The 22,031-nt window shown below is 42.8% G+C and overlaps 1 protein-coding gene across 3 annotated transcripts in view; it reads right to left on the reverse strand.

Annotated features, from left to right (window-relative positions):
* The window catches only part of KDM4C (lysine demethylase 4C), a 375,701-nt gene that overhangs the window by 31,033 nt on the left and 322,637 nt on the right, over positions 1 to 22,031 (reverse strand). For all 3 annotated transcript variants that reach the window (XM_080668088.1, XM_080668087.1, XM_080668089.1), the window contains one exon: positions 11,061 to 11,231. In XM_080668088.1, coding sequence (XP_080524214.1) covers positions 11,061 to 11,231 — 171 coding nt within the window. The remainder of the gene's footprint in view (positions 1 to 11,060; positions 11,232 to 22,031) is intronic.

Here is a 22,031-nt window from a genome sequence, read left to right on the forward strand (position 1 = left end):
CTCTGGCCAGCCCAACCCTGATTGCACCCCCCACCCTAATAGGGGGCGGGGCTGGCCAGCCAACCTCCTGCAGCCCCTCCTCCTGGCTGGCCATGCCCCCGATGGGCCCCCACCACCCTGATCAGCCCGCAGCCCCCCCTCTGCCAGCCCCCGACCCCAATAGGGGGTGGGGCCAGCCCACCAACCTCCTGAAGCCCCTCCCCCCTCCTGGTCCCACCCAATTGGCCCCCCAACTCCATCAGGGGCAGGGCCGGCTGGCCAACCACCCATGGCCCCTTCTCCAGGCTGCTGGTCCCCGATCAGCACCCCCCACCCAATTTGGGGGTGAGGCCAGCCAACTTACTGACCACAGCCCCTCCCCATGGCCAGCCCCCCCCCAATCAGGGGCGGGGCCCGCCGGTCAATCACCCACAGCCCCTTCCCCCAGCCAGCCCAGCCCTGATCAGGCCCCAATCAGGGCGGACAGGTAGGCCAACCTCCCACCATCTCCTCCTCTCAACAGGCCCAGCCCCGATACGCCCCAATTGGGGCTGGGCCGGCCGGAACCCACCCATGCACGAATTCATGCACTGGGCCTTTAGATGTTAAATATAAGCTGCTAATTCTTGTTATTACTCCTAATCACACACATTTTGTCTACCAACATGTCAGTGATCCCTCCCTTTAAATAAGGTATACTAGTATGAATCTAAAAAATAAGGGGTGTACAAGACCCTGGAAGGGTATGCCATCTCCTTCAGAAAATGAGAGTTCTGCCCTGGCCAGGTAGCTCAATTGATTAGAGCATTGTCCTGATATGCCAAAGTTGCAGGTTCAATCCCCAGTCAGGGCACATACAAGAATCAACCAATAAATGCATAAATAAACCAATGTGGGTGGGGTTTTTTTTCTTCTCTCTCAAATCAATTTAAAAAAATTAGCCCGGCCGGTGTGGCTCAGTGGTTGAGTGTTGACCTATGAACCAGGAAGTCAAGGTTCGATTCCCAGTCAGGTCACAGGCCCAGGTTGCAGGCTCAATCCCCAGTGTGGGATGTGCAGGAGGCAGCTGATCAATGATTCTCTCTCATCACTGATGTTTCTATCTTTCTTTCCCTCTCTCTTCCTCTCTGATATCAATAAAAATATTTTTTTTTAACTTAAAGAAAGGGAAAAAAAGAAAATGAGCTCTTCCTAGGACCCACAGCAGATGCATCACCCTTATGTGGTTCAAGATGTGGGAGCCCTGGGGTGGGGGCGGCACAGACACTGAAGGCAAAGGGGAAGTAAAAGTCCCAGGGTAGGAGCCAAGGCTGCACACACAGAAAACAGGGTTGGGGGAGCCATATCAATACATGAATGCTCAAGAGAGCTATGGACTAAGAGAGTTCTGATGAGCTCCACAGTGAGGTCAAGTGTACGTATGTGTGGTTACCTCAAATTAAATGTTTATGTGTCAAGATGAAAGCCCCATAAAGGCTAAATATGACTCATCAATTTTGGTGGCCATATTGTCATGTTGAAGAATTACTTGGGCAAATATTCACTGTTTTATCAAATGGGTGAGAGTGAGGTAAGTGTGTGTGTGTGTGTGTGTGTGTGTGTGTGTGTGTGTGTGTTACAATATATCCATTTAGAGATGAAAATGAAGGGCCATACTATTTTTGAAATATTGGATGTCTGTTCTCACACGGTGCCATGGGGCTTTCCACTCAGCCTCTTTCAACTCTGAGACAAAAAAATAAAACAAAACTCCAAGCCTAAGCTTTGGAAACTAGGGGTCTTGGAATGGCCCTAAATGCAATAAATGCAGTGAAGCTGGAGTGACATGGGAAGTTACCTGTCAGTCAAACCTGAGAACAGAGATCACTGACCAGAATGGGCAGGGTCACTGCAAGCCCAGAAATATTTTGGAATACATAATCCCCTAAACAAAGGAGCTCACTCTCTTGGATCTTGGCTCTCCCAAGCCACGAGGATCCCACATACAATGGACTAATGCAGTGGTCAGCAAACCGCGGCTCGCGAGCCACATGCAGCTCTTTGGCCCCTTGAGTGTGGCTCTTCCACAAAATACCACGGCCTGGGCTAGTCTATTTTGAAGAAGTGGCGTTAGAAGAAGTTTAAGTTTAAAAAATTTGGCTCTCAAAAGAAATTTCAATCATTGTACTGTTGATATTTGGCTCTGTTGACTAATGAGTTTGCCGACCACTGGAATGGACTGCAGCTGGGAATACAACTAAGCTAGCCTGATGCTGGATTGGATACCTTTTCTAAAATGGAGCAAAAACTCTAGTCACTGACTCTGATTTTAGCCCGTTAAAAGCAAAATGGGACTTCTTCCTTGGCAGGACAAAGGGAAATGGGACCTTAGAAACTCAGGGTTGTAATTCCACAAGAAAAGCTTTTTACAATACCTCATTTCTCCCATGCAAGTCTCATAAAATTCATTTTCTCCAGATATTGTAAGGAGCCCACTTTGATAAGCCACAGATGGGAACAAGCACCTCTCCCTATGAATAACAATTCTACCTCCTTAAGTGTATTTCAGATTCTTCCACTTCTCCTAACTTAGTCCAAGCTACATTATTTCCTCTGATCTACTGCAATGCTCAACTAACCAGCCTCCCAGCATCCACTACCACCCACTCTCCAATTTATCTTCTCCACTATAGCCAAAGAAATGCTTCATACAAATGTCTTCATGTTGATTTCTGCTTAAAGACCATCAATGGGCCCTAACCAGTTTGGCTCAGTGGATAGAGTGTCGGCCTGCTGACTGAAGGGTCCTGGGTTCAATTCCAGTCAAGGGCATGTACCTTGGTTGTGGGCACATCCCCAGTAGGGGGTGTGCAGGAGGCAGCTGATCGATGTTTCTCTCTATCCCTCTCCCTTCCTCTCTGTAAAAAATCAATAAAATATTAAAAAAAAAAAAAAGACCATCAATGGCTTCCCCCTGCTCTTAAGAGTAAAGACCCAATCCTACAACATGGTCTTCAAAGCCTAACCTAGTCTGGCCCTTTTCTCCTCCACTAGGCTCATCACTTACCTCTTTTAGCAACCTAAGCAACTCCTTTCTGCCAACAGCCTGTGTATGCTTTGCCTGGAATACTCTCCCTCTGCCTTTTGTTTAGTTAACATATCTAGTAGATCTTAGCTCTCACAGTGATCACTTATCTAAATAAGGTTTGTTTGTTTTCTACTACATGTTCTTACAGGATTATATTCCTATCATCCCAGGATTTATCTCAATTTGGAGTACATTTTTATTAGTGTGACTGTCATATGTTACTCTTTCCCAGTAGGTTATAAATTCCATGAGAGCTCAAACCATTTCCATTTTATTTCTCATCATCCTAATTCCAGAACAGGTACTCACTATAAACAAAAAAAAACTCATAAGGCTACTGCTTATGGAAGAGTAAGATATCCCTTGACTACAGAATCCATAAATCACCAAATCACCATATGTAGGTACCCAGATATGGCTTATCAATTGTCTGCCCTGCGGGAGTTTCTTCTCTACAAGAGGAAGCACCTCCTGGGGGAGCATCAACCATCCACATCAATACAAGCCCCTCACTCTTGGAGAAAGAAGAGGACTTGAGCACCACACACCCTGTTTCCCTATCCTTATTATACCACTTCTGGAGGAAACCTACTCTTAGATAATGGTTAGATGTTTGCCCTTCCAATTTCATGCAAACAAACAGAAAAGCAAAACACAACACAAAACAAACAAAACCCTGTAAAAACATAACTAATGATGTGGGGTAGCGTTTCAGCATAAATAATACAGAAAAGGGGTTTTACTATTATTGAAATAAATTTTAAAACTCTAAATAAAATATTAAATTTCATACACAAATCATTTAAAAATTCCTTGCCAAGAAGAGAATAAAATACCTACTAAGAAGCAAAGTTATCTAGCTGGTTTGGCTCAGTGGATAGAGCATCAGCCTGCAGACTGCAGGGTCTTGGGTTTGATTCCCAGTCAAGGGCATATGCCCGGGTTGCGGGCTCGATCCCCAGTAGGGGATGTGCAGGAGGCAGCCAATCACTGACTCTCTCATCATTGATGTTTCTATCTCTCTCTCCCTCTCCCTTCCTCTTTGAAATAAATAAAAATATATTTAAAAAAGAAGAATTAGCAAAGTTATAGGGTCTCGTAAAGCTTGTTGCAAATTATATATATATCTTATCTCATTATAGAATGTCACCTATTGTTAATGGCACTCACATTCATTCACAGTTCTCTTAAAGTTCCTATTTCAACAGGGCTTCAGATATTGGTTACTTAGCATGAAATCACTAAAGCCTGATTTGTTATGTGCTAATCACTACTTTTATGGTATAAATCAGATAAAAGGCTTCAGAAGACTTGATTTTATCTGTAATTTCCCCCATCCCCAAAAGAGAATATCACATATAAAGGAATTACTGGGTCTCATTATTCTTAATTAATGGCTAAAAAGGGTAAATATCAAGCATGTTTTAAAAATAATTACCTATACATTTATCCTGAGAACTATACTACTGGAAATATGCATAATTTAAAACCCCCTTTCCTTTTGACAAAGTATTAGCCATTAATTTGCAAAAGGCATCTTTTTCAAGCACAGATCACATCAGCATTATTTATTAGTGGAAAATCCTACTCAGACCTGAAAAACCATGTATAAATCATTATACAACACATTGTAGTATTATAACATTTAGAGGAGTTAAACATTCTCTATGTTTAATGGCCCTGGATAAGATATCTAAATCACAGAAGACTTAAAAACATCAATATCCTCCATTTTATAGAAGCCAAGAAATCAGATGGTGTGAAGCGGTTGATTTACAGAAATACACACAGCCAACAAAGGTTAAAGAAGGTGATAGCTTCCAAGTTTTCACCCACTTCTTAGTAGAGATCATTTTCTGACTGTGGGAAAGATTAGAATGTGAAAGAAAAAAATGTACCCGATCCAATCTCTTTCCACGTTTCCTTATATCATTGTTCTCCCTTTACCCACATACTCCGATCTCAAAATATAATTTGTTTAGTAAAACAAAAGGCCAGATTTAGTACTGGTTCTGTCTAACCTGATAAAATCAGCTAAACTCAAAAAGATGTAAAAAGGAAATAATAAAAATGAGGGCAGTGTCAGTTCATCACTAAATAGACAGTATTGGCTTCTACTGGATATATTTGCCAAATAATAATCTAAGATCACTCTATTACCAAAATAATTTAAACCTTATGGTCAAATAGGAACATACACTCTGTTAATTTATGAGCCCAATATCTTTAGGGATGTGTTATCAATGTACATGCTATATCCTGGTTGGGTAGAGGTGAAGGATAAGGTAAAAGAGCTGGCAAACAGGTAGTGGGAATTTGATGAGCCTTCACCTCATAGGCTCCCAGGTCCTCAGTCAGGAAAGGGCACCGCTCCTGAGCAGTCAGATGCCATGTGCACCATTCCTGAAGAACCCCTAACAACAAAGTTCCAGAAACTTCCCTGGCAAATTTCCATTGATTCTAGAAAGGCCGCAGTAGGGGTTTAGGGGGAAGGAAGATAGTTAGGGGCATCAGTCTGGACGAAACAGAATAGATGGTCTGGGATGAGGTACAACTTCCACCTGACTTGAAAATCAGGGCAGAGCCAGGGGGAATCTGAAAGTGCTTCCCGGGGTCCCACAGTAGAGACTGCTGCTGGGAACAACTCTTTTCTTAGTTTCTCAACCCTGCCCCTCAGATGTTTTCCTTTGCCTCCTTCCCCTACTTGCAGAGTGGAAACAGGAAGCTGTTTGTGTAAAATCTCACATAGGCACTATTTAATCTAACAAGTAGGAACCAAGTTCTGAGAACACATCTTCTAACCAAATGTCATCATGACCAGAAAAGACAGCATAAACTAGTCGGCGAGGAAAATGAGGAGAAAATAATGGAGGCTCGCATGTTTAAGCAATGTGCTTTAAAAACACCTGAGAGAAAAAATCAGCTCTAAGAACTGCAGTTTGCACCATACAGCCCATGAACTAAAGGCCTTGACAATACACCCCTAAAACCCTGAAAAATATAGTTCTCATGCTTCTTTCACACATCAGCCCAGGCTGAAAAATGCAGCGAGTCCTTGTGGAAATTGCAGTGTTGGACTCTTGCTGTCGAGTCTCTATCAGGGGTCCTCAAACTTTTTAAACAGGGGGCCAGTTCACTGTCCCTCAGACCGTTGGAGGGCCGGACTATAGTTTAAAAAAAAAAAAACTATGAACAAATTCCTATGCGCACTGTGGGCCCGGGACGAGTCGGCTGCTAAGCAGGACAGGCAGCGGCACCGGCGGGCCGGATAAATGTCCTCGGCGGGCCGCATGTGGCCCGCGGGCCGTAGTTTGAGGACGCCTGCTCTAAATGGTCCTGTTTCTCTTCGCATGCCCACTGGTGAATGTTAAGCGCTCGTCCTAGAACTATCTAGATCCCATGCACCAGCCTCCTTCCTGAAATGAGCTCTAAGTTCAGACGAAAGGAACCTGTCATCACTCTGGTGTCAGCATGGGATGCCAGAACTTAAAAGGGGACCCGGAATCTCTATGTTCCTTGAGTTCTCTCGGGTGGGCAACTTTCATTCCCATCAAAATAGTAGGAGACAAAAAATTCATCAGGAAGTGTGTCGCAATTTCATAGACCGACAGGTGGAGGCATGTTGCAATACATCTTTTATTACTGCCCCTGACAGCTACAGATTGCATGCTGAGTGTAACTGGGCTGATACACACATTCTGCAGGTGCACCGTGGAGAGAAGAATTTTTGGACATTTTTCTAGCTATCACAGAAATAAAGGTATGGAAATAAATTTCCTGGTAGTCCAAGGAATGTTTCTCTCTATAGCTTCAAATACTCTCTCTAGTCACGTAAGCCTAACATGGGCATTTTAATGCTTGGCAAACTTATTTTGAAACACGGACAGGCTGGCCTGCATGAAAGGTTCTCTTCTCTGGGTTTAGAAAATGATTTGTAATCAGTGATTCTATAAATAGGGAATGTGACTTTCCTTACTAAAGCATCAGGCTTCAAAAGGGAAGATATTCATGACATACATAAATAGTTGGAATGATTAAACTTTATATTCTAAATCTGATTTTCATAGTTAAACAAGTGAAATTGTGCTATACCTTTACAGCAGTGCTAGCTAGCAAGCTCCACAGCTTAGAGAAGCTCATTCTTCAGTAGCCAGTAACACTGACGTCACACTAAATTTGAGAAAAAAACCTTTCCAGCAGCACTCACACCTGGTAAGTACATTGTGTAAATTAGTGTAGATGAATATCAAAAGTAGAAGTGGGATGATCATAGCAATTAAACTACATGGCCTAACAATGATGATGTAAACATATTTACATTATATCATATAGGGGAATCAATGTAATTTTTATGTACTTAATTACAGTCACCCAATATGCCTTAAAGTTTAACACCAAATTCTCCGATCTCAAACTGAAGTCTAGGTGACATACTATAATGGCATTTAATTGTATAGCTTTCATTAATTTCAGTGAAAAGCATAGACCCCAACCAACCTTGGATAAGCCTTTAAAAGCTTGCCTTAAAACCCCATGACTTCACCTTGTGGAGCCTGGACAATGACCAGGATCAAGTGCATGGCTAATGGACTGGATCGACAGAGTGCTACAAACCGGCTAAAACAACGTGGCCACTGTTTCATTGAAAAGGAAATTACTCTCTGCCACAGAGTCCGAGCTCCCGGCCCCACAAGGTAAAGAGTCTTCTAAAGTGCATCAGGATCATACATTTGTGATGATTAATTTATGTGTCAACCTGATTGGGCTGCAAAGCACCCGGATATTTAGTCAAACATTACTCTTGGTAAGTGTGTGAGGGTGTTTGGATGAGTTCAATATTTGCGTTGGTTGACTGAGTAAGGAGTGCCATCCCCAGTGTGAGTGGGCCTCAGCCAATGAACTGAAGGCCAGAACAGAACAAAAAGGGAGACCTCTGCCTCCTCCAAAAAGGGAATTCCTCCTGTCGCCTGCCTTGAACTGGGGCTCGGCTTTTTCCTGCCTTTGACTCTAAATGAAAAGGGCTCTTCCTGGGTCTGAAGCCTGTGGCCTCATACCACACCTGGTTCCCAGCCTGCAGACTCAGATGGAACTGCACCACTGTCTCGCCAACAGCAGACCTTGGGACTTCTCAGCTTCCATAACCACATGAGCCAATAAATCACACTCTTACACACTTTTAATATATTTATTATATTAAATACATACAAACACACTGATTGGTTTGTTTCTCTAGAGAACTTTGATACAATATTTTAAGGGAAAAAACTCTCCCTATAGAGCCATCCAAGATGTCCTGGGAATGCCTCACTTAGTACCAAGATAACAAAGAGCAGGAAGACAAGAAAGGGTGGGATTACTAGAAAGTCGGTGAAATTTGAAAAGATAACATGATTGAAACCTTCCTACTTGGTGTAAAAGGCCTGAAACAAGTAACCAAAAATGTCAGACATGGCATGGGGTGGGGGGAAATATACAGGGAGGAACGATTGGATGAAAGAGAGAAGACCTGCTCGCAGATTACTATAATATTTTTCTCCTGAAGAAATTACCAATCACACATATTCAGGTAGGTCCCCCTCCAATCTATGCCCCTCATCACTGCACATGCTGTCCCTCCCTTCAAGGGTAGTGCTCTGACCACACACACAAAGTGCCTACAAAATGCCCCCAAACCTTGGCCGAATATGCTAAGTAATGCTAACTAAGCTGTACAGAATTTTGCTTTTCCATTCTTGTTGATTTCAATGCCATGGTGCTTCCGAACAATCTTACACATTTTAGGGCCAGGGTTCTCACAATACCCACACGTACTTAGAACCAAACTTAAAGGTTCACAGAGAGTCGGAGTAGACAGTGTCAAAGGAAAATTTATGGAATTTCAGAAACTTCCAGGATCACAGACATTCTTTTCCAATGTACAAGTTAAAGACGTTCCAGGGAAGTTTACCACCTGGCCGTCTGTGTACAGATGATATGCTGTAGATTGGGCACCTGAAACCTGTATATTTTGTTAACCAGTGTCACCCAATAAATTCAACAAAAAGGAAAAAAAAAAAAAACTGGCTGGGTGTATGAAGGCTTGTGAAGTGAAAGGGAAGTTAGGACTCATATGTCCTAACATGGACAGAGACCTAACTATTTGCTCAGGTTTGGGGATTAGTTCTCAGAGGTCTTTTATCACACCCTACCACACTCCCCACCCAAGTTTTCTCTCTTTTAGCGGCTCAGGATTCACAGTTTGCACAAAAGAAGGCTGATTCTGAAGTAAGTATTTTGCCTAGGCAAGGCTGGCCATAGCCATGGGCCTTGGTCTCCTGTATATGGTCGGGCCTTTCGTGGCCTTGCAAACCACTCTCCTCCTGCTTCAAATGGCCTTTCTTCCCAGGGGTTAAAAACACATGCTCTAAAGCCAGGCGCTGGGACTGAAAACTCTTTCTGACACTTGCTAGTTATTTACCTCTTTGTGCCTAAGTTTCTTCAGAAGCAACATTTGGAAAACAGACGTGCCTAACACGTAAGGTTGTGAGGAGAAAATGAGTTCATGCACATTAGGTTCCTGAAGAAGTCCTGGCCTTGGACATGCCAGTCAGTGTCAGCCCGACTAACCCTGGGGAGTCTCCTACTCATTCTTCTGAACCCAACAGGTGATAAATTGCATCTGGTTTATTCATGGCATTGATCACACTTACGGAAAGCACCCATTTATTAGCCTGCTTTCCCCCACAACTGAGCAGTAATCGCACCTTCTTTCTTGTTATTTTGCCAGCTCCCAGTGTGATGGTACCCAGTGACTGTGCATTGAGTGCCCAAAGGGACAACCTACTCTGACCAGTTAAGCACATTATCTAAGGGCTGCAGTTTACACTCGGCGATGGCAATGCAGCAAAGTGAAGCTCCAATCAGAATTTTGCAAAGAAGCACAATTCACCCTTCTGGTGTAGGATCAGGTCCTGCGATTGTTAACTTGTCTAGCTTCATTTGCTTTAAAACCTTCCAAATATGGTCACTTGTGTTTACAAACGTGTGTCTCTTAACAGCATAGAGAAGTAAGCATAAAAAGATAACTAAATCAATGTTTCTTTGGCCCCAAGAGACTGAAGTTCTAGAAATAACTATGAGCAATCTCATATGGTCAAATCTAATTATCAACTGCACATAACACATAATTATTACTATCAAGTCATTAAAAACGACCTTCTAAGTGCAAAGAGCAAAGCATCAACAGACCTAGAACAAGGCAGAAGTTACAAATACAATATTGAGGCCTGGCTCCCCAAAACGATACTTCCCTTAAGCACATAAGGGTAACAAGATGACCACTAGACTAACTCTGACCCCAGTTATCTGGTTGATCTCCGTTTCAAAAACCCTTCCATGAAAATTGTTCTTGTGAAACATCCTGCTAGAAACAGTCTCCTGAGACACATTCACCTGGTCCTCTGAATAATTCCCAAGGGTTCACTGAGGGGACCGAGGAAACAGGAGATAGACAGGTAGATGGGCGCGCATGCATGCGCACACACACGTATGTTCATTCCAGACCATGGTTAAGAAACTCAGTATAAGTCACAGCCTTTTTCTGTGTGACTTTTGGTACTGTTGTATGAAACATTTGCCAGATCACAGATGCCACTGTCAGGTCAGATTAGTAAATGCCATGTTCTTTAGCTAAGCACAAAGAAAAAGAAGTAATAAAGGTATTCAAATGTGCTAATTGTAACAGAAAAGAATAGGTGAATTTGCATTTTATGTTCCCTGGCCCCATATATTTCTCATTTAATTAAAAGAATTTGAGGAGATGAGTCTCCATTTACCTAGCTACTATTTAGGATGATGAAGGCTAAGGAACCTCCTAGAAAACAATATTTATGTGTGGTGAGAAAAAAGCACACCTGAATGAAATAATAAATGAAAGAGTTACTACCAAAGGTAGAAGAAAGATTCCTAAAAGGTTCAGTTGCTTTAGTTATACCAAAAAGTAAACTGGGGACATGCACCCCAGGAACTTACTTACCACGATATCCTCAGGGAACGTGTCTCTGCTGAAGGAGCCATCATCAAACATGACCTCGTAGAAGGTCTGCGATGTCACAGCGATCACTCTGCAGCTGTAGTACCGGGTGTTCCGGTGCTTCGTGATAACGGTCTGCCCCACAGAGATGCCCCTCTCGCCAGCCTTCAATTTCTAATGAGGGGTGGAGGCAGAAGAGAGAAAAGAAAGAGGAAAAAGAGAAAAGGACAGAAAATAAAAGAAATATTTTTTTAAAAAACCAGTAATTGGCTTAGTAATATCATTTTTTATTTTTTAACTTTGTATTGGGGAATACTCTCAGACTTAAAAATTGCAAGGATGTGTATGTACAAGAGCACCCACATACTCTTTGACCCTTTATCTATTCCTATTAGCATTTTACCATTTCCTTTATTTGCATATTATACTTCAATTTTATATATGTGTATATTTAAGTATTATATACAAATTGTGTGTGTGCGTGTGTGTGCGCGCGTGCGCACGCATGCGCATGCACACTAGCCCCTCACCACCAACCATTTAAGCTTTACTGGGCTTTTATTCATAAATACATCAGTGTGGAGGAAACCAAGATGGCGGCATAGGTAAACACCTAAACTGCTGCCTCGCACAACAATTTCAAAACTACAACTAAAAGACAAAACAGACATCATCCAGAACCACTGGAAGGCTGGCTGAGTGGAAATTCTACAACTAGAAGGAAAAAGAAAAGCACACTGAGACTCAGAGGAGCTGCAGGAGGCAGAGGTACTGAGACGCGTGCGCGGAGAGGACTGGCAACTGAGTGCACGGCTGGCTTTCTCAAGCGGGAGGGAGACAAAAGCTCCCAACTGCACTGAACTCCAGTTCCAGGTGAGACTCTGGGGACCCAGACTCATACGGGGTGAAACTGGACTGTCAGGAAAGAGAAAAGCATACTGAGACTCAGAGGAACTGTGGAAGGCAGAGGTACTGAGGCGTGTGCGCAGAGTGGGCGGGCAACTGAGTACGCAGCTGGCTTTCTCAAGCGGGAGGGAGACAAAAGCTCCCAACTGCACTGAACTTCAGTTCCAGGTGAGACTCTGGAGACCCAGACTCATTCAGGGAGAAACTGAACTGTCTGGCAGCGGGTGAAACTCGAGGGCGGCTTTCTCTCAGAGATGCTTGCAGCGATTACCATGGAACACTGAGACACAGGGGCCTATTAGGGCAGGGCTGCCAGGAAACCAATGCTGTCTGCTCCGCCCTGAGACTCTGCCCCATCCAAGCCAAGCACAGAGGCTCTTGCAAGTCTTGTCTCATAAGGGTATCTCCAGAACAGAAGTTCTCCCAGCGTAGACACAGCTGATCCTCACAGCCAACTGGCCTGGAGGTCAATTCCTCCCAGTGATACCAACAACAATCAAGGCTTAACTACAAGACTGTGCACACAGCCCACAAAGGGGTGCACCAAGAGTGTCCACCTCAGGTAACTGGAGAGGCTGAGCAACTGGGCCCTATAGGACACCTAGCACACAAAGCCACTCTATCAACTCAGGGAAGCTGCCAAAATGCGGAGACAAAGAAACAGAACACAAATGAAGGAAAGCAAACTACTGGATATAGAGTTCAAAACCACGGTTACAAGGTTTTTCAAGAATTTTCTAGAAAAGGCCGATAAATTTAGCGAGACCCTTGAGGATATGAAAAAGGACCAACTAGAAATTAAGCATACACTGACTGAAATAAAAAATATTATACAGAGGAGAAACCAAGATGGCGGCATAGGTAAACACCTAAACTGCTGCCTCGCACAACAATTTCAAAACTACAACTAAAAGACAGAACGGACACCATCCAGAACCACACGAAAGCTGGCTGAGTGAAAATTCTACAACTAGAAGGAAATAGAAAAGCTCACATAGAATTGGAGGTACGGCAAAGGGTCTTTGTGCGCGCAGAGAGGAAGGGCGGCTGAGAGCCTGGCTGACTTTCTCTGGCGGAAGGGGGAAGGAAGCCCCCGACCGCACTGAACCCCAGTTCTGACTGCACTGAACCCCAGTTCCGGGCGAGCCCCTGGGGACCCATGCTCTTATGGGGGGAGTCTGGACTCTCGGGCGGAGACTCGGGAGCCGGGGAAGGCAGAGGACTGAAAGCGCGCGCGCGCCAGTGCGCACAAAGGCTGCGGAGGTTGCCACAGGCTTTCCCTAGTGGAAGGGAGCCAGAGGCTCCTGAATGCACTGAGCCCCAGTTCTGACTGCAGTGAACCCCAGTTCCAGGCGAGCCCCTGGGGACCCATGCTCTTGTGGGGGGAGTCTGGACTCTCGGGCAGAGACTCGGGAGCCGGGGAAGGCGGAGGACTGAAAGCGCGCGCGCGCCAGTGCGCACAAAGGCTGCGGAGGTTGCCACAGGCTTTCCCTAGTGGAAGAGAGTCAGAGGCTCCTGACTGCACTGAGCCCCAGTTCTGACTGCACTGAACCCCAGTTCCAGGCGAGCCCCTGGGGACCCACGCTCTTGTGGGGGGAGTCTGGACTCTCGGGCGGAGACTCGGGAGCCGGGAAGGCAGAGGTCTGAAGGCACGCACGTGCGTGCAAGGGCAAGGCTCACAGGAAGCCAAGACTGAGACTCCACCCCATCCAAGCTGAGCACAGAGGCTATTGCAATTTGGCAAGTCTAATCCTATAAGGCTGTCTCCAGCACCGAACTTCTCCCAGCATAGACACAGCTGATCCTTACAGCCAACTGGCCCGGAGGTCAATTCTTCCCAGTGATACCAACAACAATAAAGACTTAATTACAACAAGGCTGTACACACAGTCCACAAAGGGGTGCACCAAGAGTGTCCACCTCAGGTTAACTGGGGAAGCAGACCCACTGGGCCATATTGGAAACCTAGCACAAATATCTACCTTACCAACTCAGGGAATCAGTGAAAATGCGGGGTCAAAGAATCAGATCACAAACGAAAGAAATGGAGGAAAACAAACTACTGGATATAGAATTCAAAACCACGGTTATAAGGCTTTTTAAGAATATCCTAGAAAAGGCCGATAAATATAACGAGACCCTCGAAGATATGAAAAAGGACCAACTAGAAATTAAACATACACTGACTGAAATAAAAAATATTATACAGAGACCCAGAAACAGAATAGAGGAACACAAGAATCAAGTCAAAGAACTGAAATACAAAGAAGCAAAAAACACTCAACCAAAAAAGCAAAAAGCAAAAAAAAAAATCCAAAAAGTTGAAGATAATGTAAGAAGACTCTGGGACAACTTCAAGCGTACCAACATCAGAATTATGGGGGTGCCAGAAGAAGAGAGAGAGCAAGATACTGAAAACCTATTTGAAGAAATAATGACCGAAAACTTCCCCCACCTGGTGAAAGAAATAGACTTACAAGTCCAGGAAGCGCACAGAACCCCAAACAAAAGGAATCCAAAGAGGACCACACCAAGACACATCATAATTAAAATGCCAAGAGCAAAAGACAAAGAGAGAATATTAAAAGCAGCAAGAGAAAAACAGTTAGTTACCTACAAGGGAGCACCCATACGACTGTCAGCTGATTTCTCAACAGAAACTATGCAGGCCAGACGGGAGTGGCAAGAAATTTTCAATGTGATGAATAGCAAGAACCTACAACCAAGATTACTCTACCCAGCAAAGCTTTCATTCAGAATTGAAGGGCAGATAAAGAGCTTCACAGATAAGAAAAAGCTAAAGGAGTTCATCACCACCAAACCAGTATTATATGAAATGCTGAAAGGTATTCTTAAAGAAGAGGAAGAAGAAAAAAAGTAAAGATAAAAATTATGAACAACAAATACATATCTATCAACAAGTGAGCCTAAAAATCAAGTGAATTAAAAACCTGAGGAACAGAATAATCTGGTGAATATAACAGAATCAGGGGCATAGAAAGGGAGTGGACTGATAATTCTCAGGGGGAAAGGGGTATGGGGGTTCATGAAGAGACTGGACAAAAACCATACATCTATGGATGAGGACAGTGGGGGGGAGGTAAGGGCAGTAGGTGGGGTGGGAAATGGGTGGAGGGGAGCTATGGGGGGAAAAAGGAGAAATAATTGTAATAATCTGAATAAAGATTTATTTAAAAATAAATAAATAAAAATAAATAAATAAATAAAAATAAAAAATTAAAAAAAATATATTATACAGAGACCTATCAGCAGACTAGAGGAACGCAAGAATCAAGTCAAAGATCTGAAATACAAAGAAGCAAAAAACACTCAACCAGAAAAGAAAAAAGAATCCAAAAATATGAAGATAGTGTAAGAAGCCTCTGGGACAACTTCAAGCGTACCAACATCCGAATTATGGGGATGCCAGAAGAAGAGAAAGAGCAAGATACTGAAAACCTATTTGAAGAAATAATGACAGAAAACTTCCCCTACCTGGTGAAAGAAATAGACTTACAAGTCCAGGAAGCACACAGAACCCCAAACAAAAGGAATCCAAAGAGGACCACACCAAGACACATCATAATTAAAATGCCAAGAGCAAAAGACAAAGAGAGAATCTTAAAAGCAGCAAGAGGAAAACAGTTTATTACCTACAAGGGAGCACCCATACGACTGTCAGCTGATTTCTCAACAGAAACTATGCAGGCCAGATGGGAGTGGCAAGAAATATTCAAAGTGATGAATAGCAAAAACCTGCAACCAAGATTACTCTACCCAGCAAAGCTATCATTCAGAATTGAAGGTCAGATAAAGAGCTTCACAGATAAGAAAAAGCTAAAGGAGTTCATCACCACCAAACCAGTATTATATGAAATGCTGAAAGGTACTCTTTAAGAAGAGGAAGAAGAAGAAAAAGGTAAAGATAAAAATTATGAACAACAAATACATATCAACAAGTGAATCTAAAAATCAAGTGAATAAAAAAATCTGATGAACAGAATAAATTGGTGAATATAATAGAATCAGGGGCATAGAAAGGGAGTGGACTGACAATTCTTGGGGGGAAAGGGGTGTGGAGGGTGCTGGAAGAGACTGGACAAAAATCGTACACCTATGGATGAGGACAGTGTAGTGGGGGGGCGGTAAGGGCAGAGGGTGGGGTGGGAACCAGGTGGAGGTGAGCTATGGGGGGAAAAAGAGGAACAATTGTAATAATCTGAACAATAAAGATTTATTAAATTAAAACAAAAAATAATACATCAGTGTGTGTTTTCTAAGAAGAGGTATTCTCCTTTACATAACCATAGTTATATAACAGTTACAGTTACTAACGTTAGTAAATATAACATTGACATGTCTGATTCTCTACAATGCATATTCCAATTTTGTCAACTGAGCCAATGATGACTCAGGGCCCCTGAGCCCCTGGTCCCCACACTCCAGTGCAGGATATAGTCAAAGGTTAGGCAGTGCATGTAGTCACCATAGCTCCTGAGCCTCCCTTAATCTGGAACATTTCCCCAACCTTCCTTTGTCCTTTATGATAGTGGTACTTTTGAAGGATACACTCCTCCTTCCCCCTGCTTTGTGAATAGAGCATTTGTCTGATGTTTCCTCATGATCAGATCCAGGCTGTATGTTCTTGGCCAGAACCCTACACAGGTGATGCTATGTTCCACTCAGGATATCACATCTGGAGGCACATGCTGCTTGTCTGCCTCTCCATGGGGATGTGAATTTTTATCATGGTCAAAAGTATGGTCCAATTTCTCCACTTCATAATCACCCTTTTCTTTTATTAATAATAAACAATCTGTGGGAGAACTTTAGCACCACACATATATCCTGCACACTATGCTTGAATTTAACATCATGGATGAGCCTTGCCCGATCCAGCCTTTACTATGAGGATGATGAGAACTCCAAACTGCATTTCACTATGATATTTGTTCCTTTGTGCCTGTTATTTTAACACTGGATTTAGCATCTTATGGAGACAGTGGTTTGGATCTGAATTCTAAGCTCTGCTTCTTTAGCTATATGATCTTGGGGATGTTACTTAGCCTTCCTCAGCCTCAGTTTGCTTATCTACAAAAAGGGGATATTTATGAGGAAGGTCTGCTGTAAAATAGTATAAAGTACATAAAATACCTAGACTCACAGGCAATTTGTCCTCAGCAAATGTGAAATGGCTTCATTTTGGGAAATGAAGAACATACCAGAGACCCGGTCAGTAAACCACTTCTCCCTCCTTACTCAGTAATCGGTGTGTATGCCTGTGCAGCACCCTGATTTCACATGACAATGCTTAATCCAGCTCCAAATCATCACTGTCCTGCTCTTCACCACATCCACTCCTGACTCTAACTCTTGTCATAGCACAGAGCTATGGTCCTCAGGAAGGAAGGCACAATGTGGTCTTCTCCCCACCCCATTGCCCAGGCTCCCAGAGCCTCGTTTCTCTCTCACTTAAAGCCCTGGCCAAATGTCACTTTCATATACTGTCCCTCCTACGACAGGGCACATCCACAGGACAGCACTAGGCCCTATCTGTCTTTTTATCCATGGCATCCAGCAGGGTGTGTACAACGCTGTTGCTAAATAGTGAATGAGTGAATGAATGAATGAATGAATGAACAAAAATGAATGCATAAACTATGAAGATGGGTACAAACACATTTTCAAAATAAGAGAGAACTCGATTCATTCACTGTTTAGAAACTGGCAAAGTAAAAGCAAGTTTCAGGAAGACGTTCTTTTTCTGGGGGTAAGGAAGGATGATGTCGGTAGTGGGAGGGAATAAAGGAGGGTTACAGTGAAATTCACAGGGTGTGGTAAGTGGAAGCAGCCAGTCAAGGGAAAGAAAAGTGATATAAACTTGACAGAGCAAAGGTTGACACCAGACCACAACCATTTTCTTCCTACTTAGGACATGAAATTTATGAAAATTGACTGGATGGAAAGATGGCCAGCACACGGATTAAATATAGAGCCTTCATCTAAATAAAAACATTCATAAGCTTCAAGCATGACCATTTCATGGGAAGTACTAAGGAAAATAGATTTTTTTCATAGTGCTATTTTGATAGGATTTCTGATTTATTTTTGTAAGAAAAATTTATTGATAAGCATACCCCATAACTGATCATACATCCTCACAAGTATTTCCTGTTAGAAAAGCCCACGAGTCTACTGATGTTAAGAATGTCATTTCTGATCAGAGAAGACAGATGTTATGCAAGGGGGCTCCATCAGATTAAAGAAATAGCCATGGTATTTTGAAGATCAGTATGCAGGCTAAGGCTGTGAAAGTCGAATTTTCTTTAATATGCACTAAGCAGAAATAACTGTTGTTTTTATTTGTTTTTAACACAACTTCTTTTAAAGAAAAGCTAAAATCAGTCAGTTTGAGATGCTGGGGATGTGAAAAAAATGTTAAGTAAAAAAATGTTCTAGAAATTCTACAAAACAAATGTTCAAAGAGTTCTTAAAAAATAATAACACATCTAGAGTTCCCAACACATGTCGATACACATGAGAATTAAATTCTCCCCCAATAACTCTGTGAAATAATTATTTTCACTAAATAGATGAAGTAACAGAGATACAAAGTCAAGTGACTTTTCCAAAGTCTCACAGCTGGTGACAGGCTGAACTAGGGCCCAGAAACAAGTTCTCTCCCATTACCAGTGCCTCGATATCATCAACCAGAAGAGTAAATGTGGAAAGAAATCAGAGGAGAAATAAAACCAACCAGAAATTAGACTGATGGGATTTAAGCAGTTTCTTAAAGAACTTTTATTTTCTTTTTCTTTCTTTTTAAACTATGATTTATTGAGTATCTGCCTCCTCTGTTCTACATACTTTCTAAGGAACTTCTCATATAAAAATTCATTTAAGCCCATGTGTGTTACAAACCATCACAACACTTAATGGCTTAAAGAAGTGGTCGGCAAACTGCGGCTCGCGAGCCACATGCGGCTCTTGGGCCCCATGTGTACTTATTTGTTTCTTTATGTACTTTTCTGTACTTTCCATTATATATTTCTTTAATAATTCAATGTAGCTCAGTGATATAGTGTCAACCTACGAACCAGGAGGTCATGGTTCCATTCCCGGTAAGGGCATATGCCTGGGTTGCAGGCTGGATACCCAGTGGGGGGCATACAGGAGGCAACTGATCAATGATTCTTTCATCATTGATGTTTCTCTCCCTCTCCCTCTCTCTCCCTTTATATTAAATATATAAATAAAAAGATTTAAAAAGATTTTTTAAATTCATTTCATCTCCCCAGTATCTCACAGCATTGAAATAGCCACTGGTATTTGAAGCCTATCTGGTGATGAAAAATGCAGAAATAACTGCATAAGCTCTCGGTTTCCACATATGCATACATATGACATGCACACACACACTGCAATAAGGTGCAAAAATGCCTACGAATCTTCACTCTTCCCTTTTCCCTCAACCTTGCAATGTGACTTCGCAGCCCCTCCTATCAAGAGCTGAAGTCTATTTCCCCATCCTTTGATCTGGGGTAGCCTTGTAGCTTAGCCTGCTTTGGCCAAAAGAAAACAGTAGAAGCAATAGTATGCCAACTCAAAGCCTTTTGCTCAAGAGGCCTTGTACATTTCTGCTGTCTCTCCAGGGGCCCTAGATTCTGTCACATGAACAAACTCAAGTTACTCTGCTGGCATGAGAGATCACATTGACCAGAGCTGAGGCCCTAGACATGTGAGAGAATCCAGCCAAGAGAAGGAGAACTGCTCTGCACCTGACCACAGATGAATGAGGCAACCAGCCTGGAACAGAAGAACCACCCAGCTGATCCCAGCCTAAACTATGACCAACAGAATCACCAGCCAAAGAGTTGTCATTGCTTTAAGACAGTGGTCGGCAAACTCATTAGTCAACAGAGCCAAATATCAACAGTACAACGACTGAAATTTCTTTTGAGAGCCGGAAACTGACTTCTGCACATGGGCCACGAAGTTTCAATCGCACTGTACGTGCGCACCCGCACGTGGTATTTTGTGGAAGAGCCACACTCAAGGGTCCAAAGAGCCGCATGTGGCTCGCGAGCCAGTTTGCCAACCACTGCTTTAAGCCATTAAGTGTTGTGATTGTTTGTAACACACACAGATAATATATAAAATAAATACTATGAAAAAATACACTGAGTGGCCAGATTATTATGATCTCTGAACGCATAATAATCTAGCCACTCAGTGTGTGTGTGTGTGTGTGTGTGTGTGTGTGTGTGTGTGTGTGTGTGTGTGTGTATTAGAGGCCCGGTGCATGAATTTGTGCATGAGTGGGGTCCGGTCAGTCTGGCCAGGGGGAGGGGACATGGGCGGGTTGGCCAGCCTGCCTGCTGGTCAAACTCCTGGTCGAGGGGACAATTTCCATGTTAGCCTTTTATTATATAGGACATACACTGAGTGGCCAGATTATTATGCGTTCAGAGATCATAATAATCTGGCCACTCAGTGTATACTAAACTGTATAACTCCAGGTAATGAAATTGTACTTATTTGTTTCTTTATGTACTTTTCTGTACTTTCCATTATATATTTCTTTAATAATTCTTGAAAACACTAAAATTAATAAAATAAAAGAGTCCTTGCAAGTTTCTAATTCTTCAAATAGCAACCAATCCACAGTTAGACCTACTTAACTGAGATGCTAAAAAAAAAAAGCTGAAGCCAAATTACTTAGTAAGACCATCTTCAATATTTATCTTCCAGTTCAGTAAATATGATATAAGAAGGACTTGAGGAAATGAACACTTTATAAAGTGGAATGATACACAAATTTAATTATAAAATTTCATCTGACTTATATCTCACATTGAGGCCAAATGTGATGTAACAAAAAAGGCACTTTTATTTTGTTCTTAATAAACATTACTCATTACTAAGAAATGTTGTTTCAATCAAATGAATAGATTATTTTTCTATTGATTTTAGAGAGAGGTGGGGTGGGGGGAGGGAGAGAGAGAGAGAGAGAGAGAGAGAGAGAGAGAGAGAGAGAGAGAGAGAGAGAGAGATATCCCTGTGAGAGAGAAACACTGATCAGTTGCCTCCTGTATGCTGGGGATCAAACCCACAATATGGGTATTTTATGCTCAGGTTTGGGGCTGTATTCATTTAAAATACACACACACACACACACACACACACAAAAAGCCTCATTGTCTTTTTGAAACTCATTGCTATACCTGTCCTTCCCATCAAACTAAGCCACCTCTACAGGGCAACACCAATAATAAAAACTAATTGTTTAGATGTGAAAGAGTTTTCTCTCCACTGATACCATGTTGCCTTCAATCAGGGTGGGCTTAAAAATTAAATGGGCCCTTATTACAAAGCTTTCTAACTTTCCTAAGATTCTAACCAATGTTGACATATATTTCCACACTTAGAGAAAAGATGGCTAATCATCAATGATTACAACCTGAGTAGGGAGAAAAATATGTCCCTAATACTGGCTCATCAAAGGCATGCCAACATCCATCAGGCTGACTCCAGAACATTTAAAGCAGTGCTGGCAAACAGGATGGAAAAATCACCGCTCCTTACCTGACAAGAACTTTACAGCAGTAAACTCTGAGCCAGAGCCAAGAAAGAACTGGCAGGCACACAATGAAAAGAGGAAAAGCAATGCATGGACGGCATGGAGTGGGAGCACGGCATTTAAATAAGCAGTCCTGAGTGCTTATTACAAGCAAGACACACTGCTAGGTGCTAAGGATTAAAATAAAGGAGGGAGAGGGTCCAGTCTCTCAAAAGCTCACAGGCAGAAGGGAAGACAGACATGGCTGACCACAGTGTAGGTATTAAGAGCACCCAGGTAGGGGCAGGAAGGGGCCTTCCAGAGAAGGCTTCACCCCTGGAAACACCTGAGCCAGGCCCAAAAGAGCCAGGAAGCCCACATGCACAGATGGCGGGAAGGCCATTTGCAAGCAGAGTGGTCACCTTGTGAGCCTGTGAACCCCAGCTCAGATTGGTGTTTTTAACTGCATAAAATAAAGCACACAAGATTACAAAAGAAACAAATTATAC

The sequence above is a fragment of the Plecotus auritus genome (genome assembly GCF_963455305.1).
Source record: "Plecotus auritus genome assembly, chromosome: 5".
In the NCBI taxonomy this organism is placed as follows: domain Eukaryota; kingdom Metazoa; phylum Chordata; class Mammalia; order Chiroptera; family Vespertilionidae; genus Plecotus; species Plecotus auritus.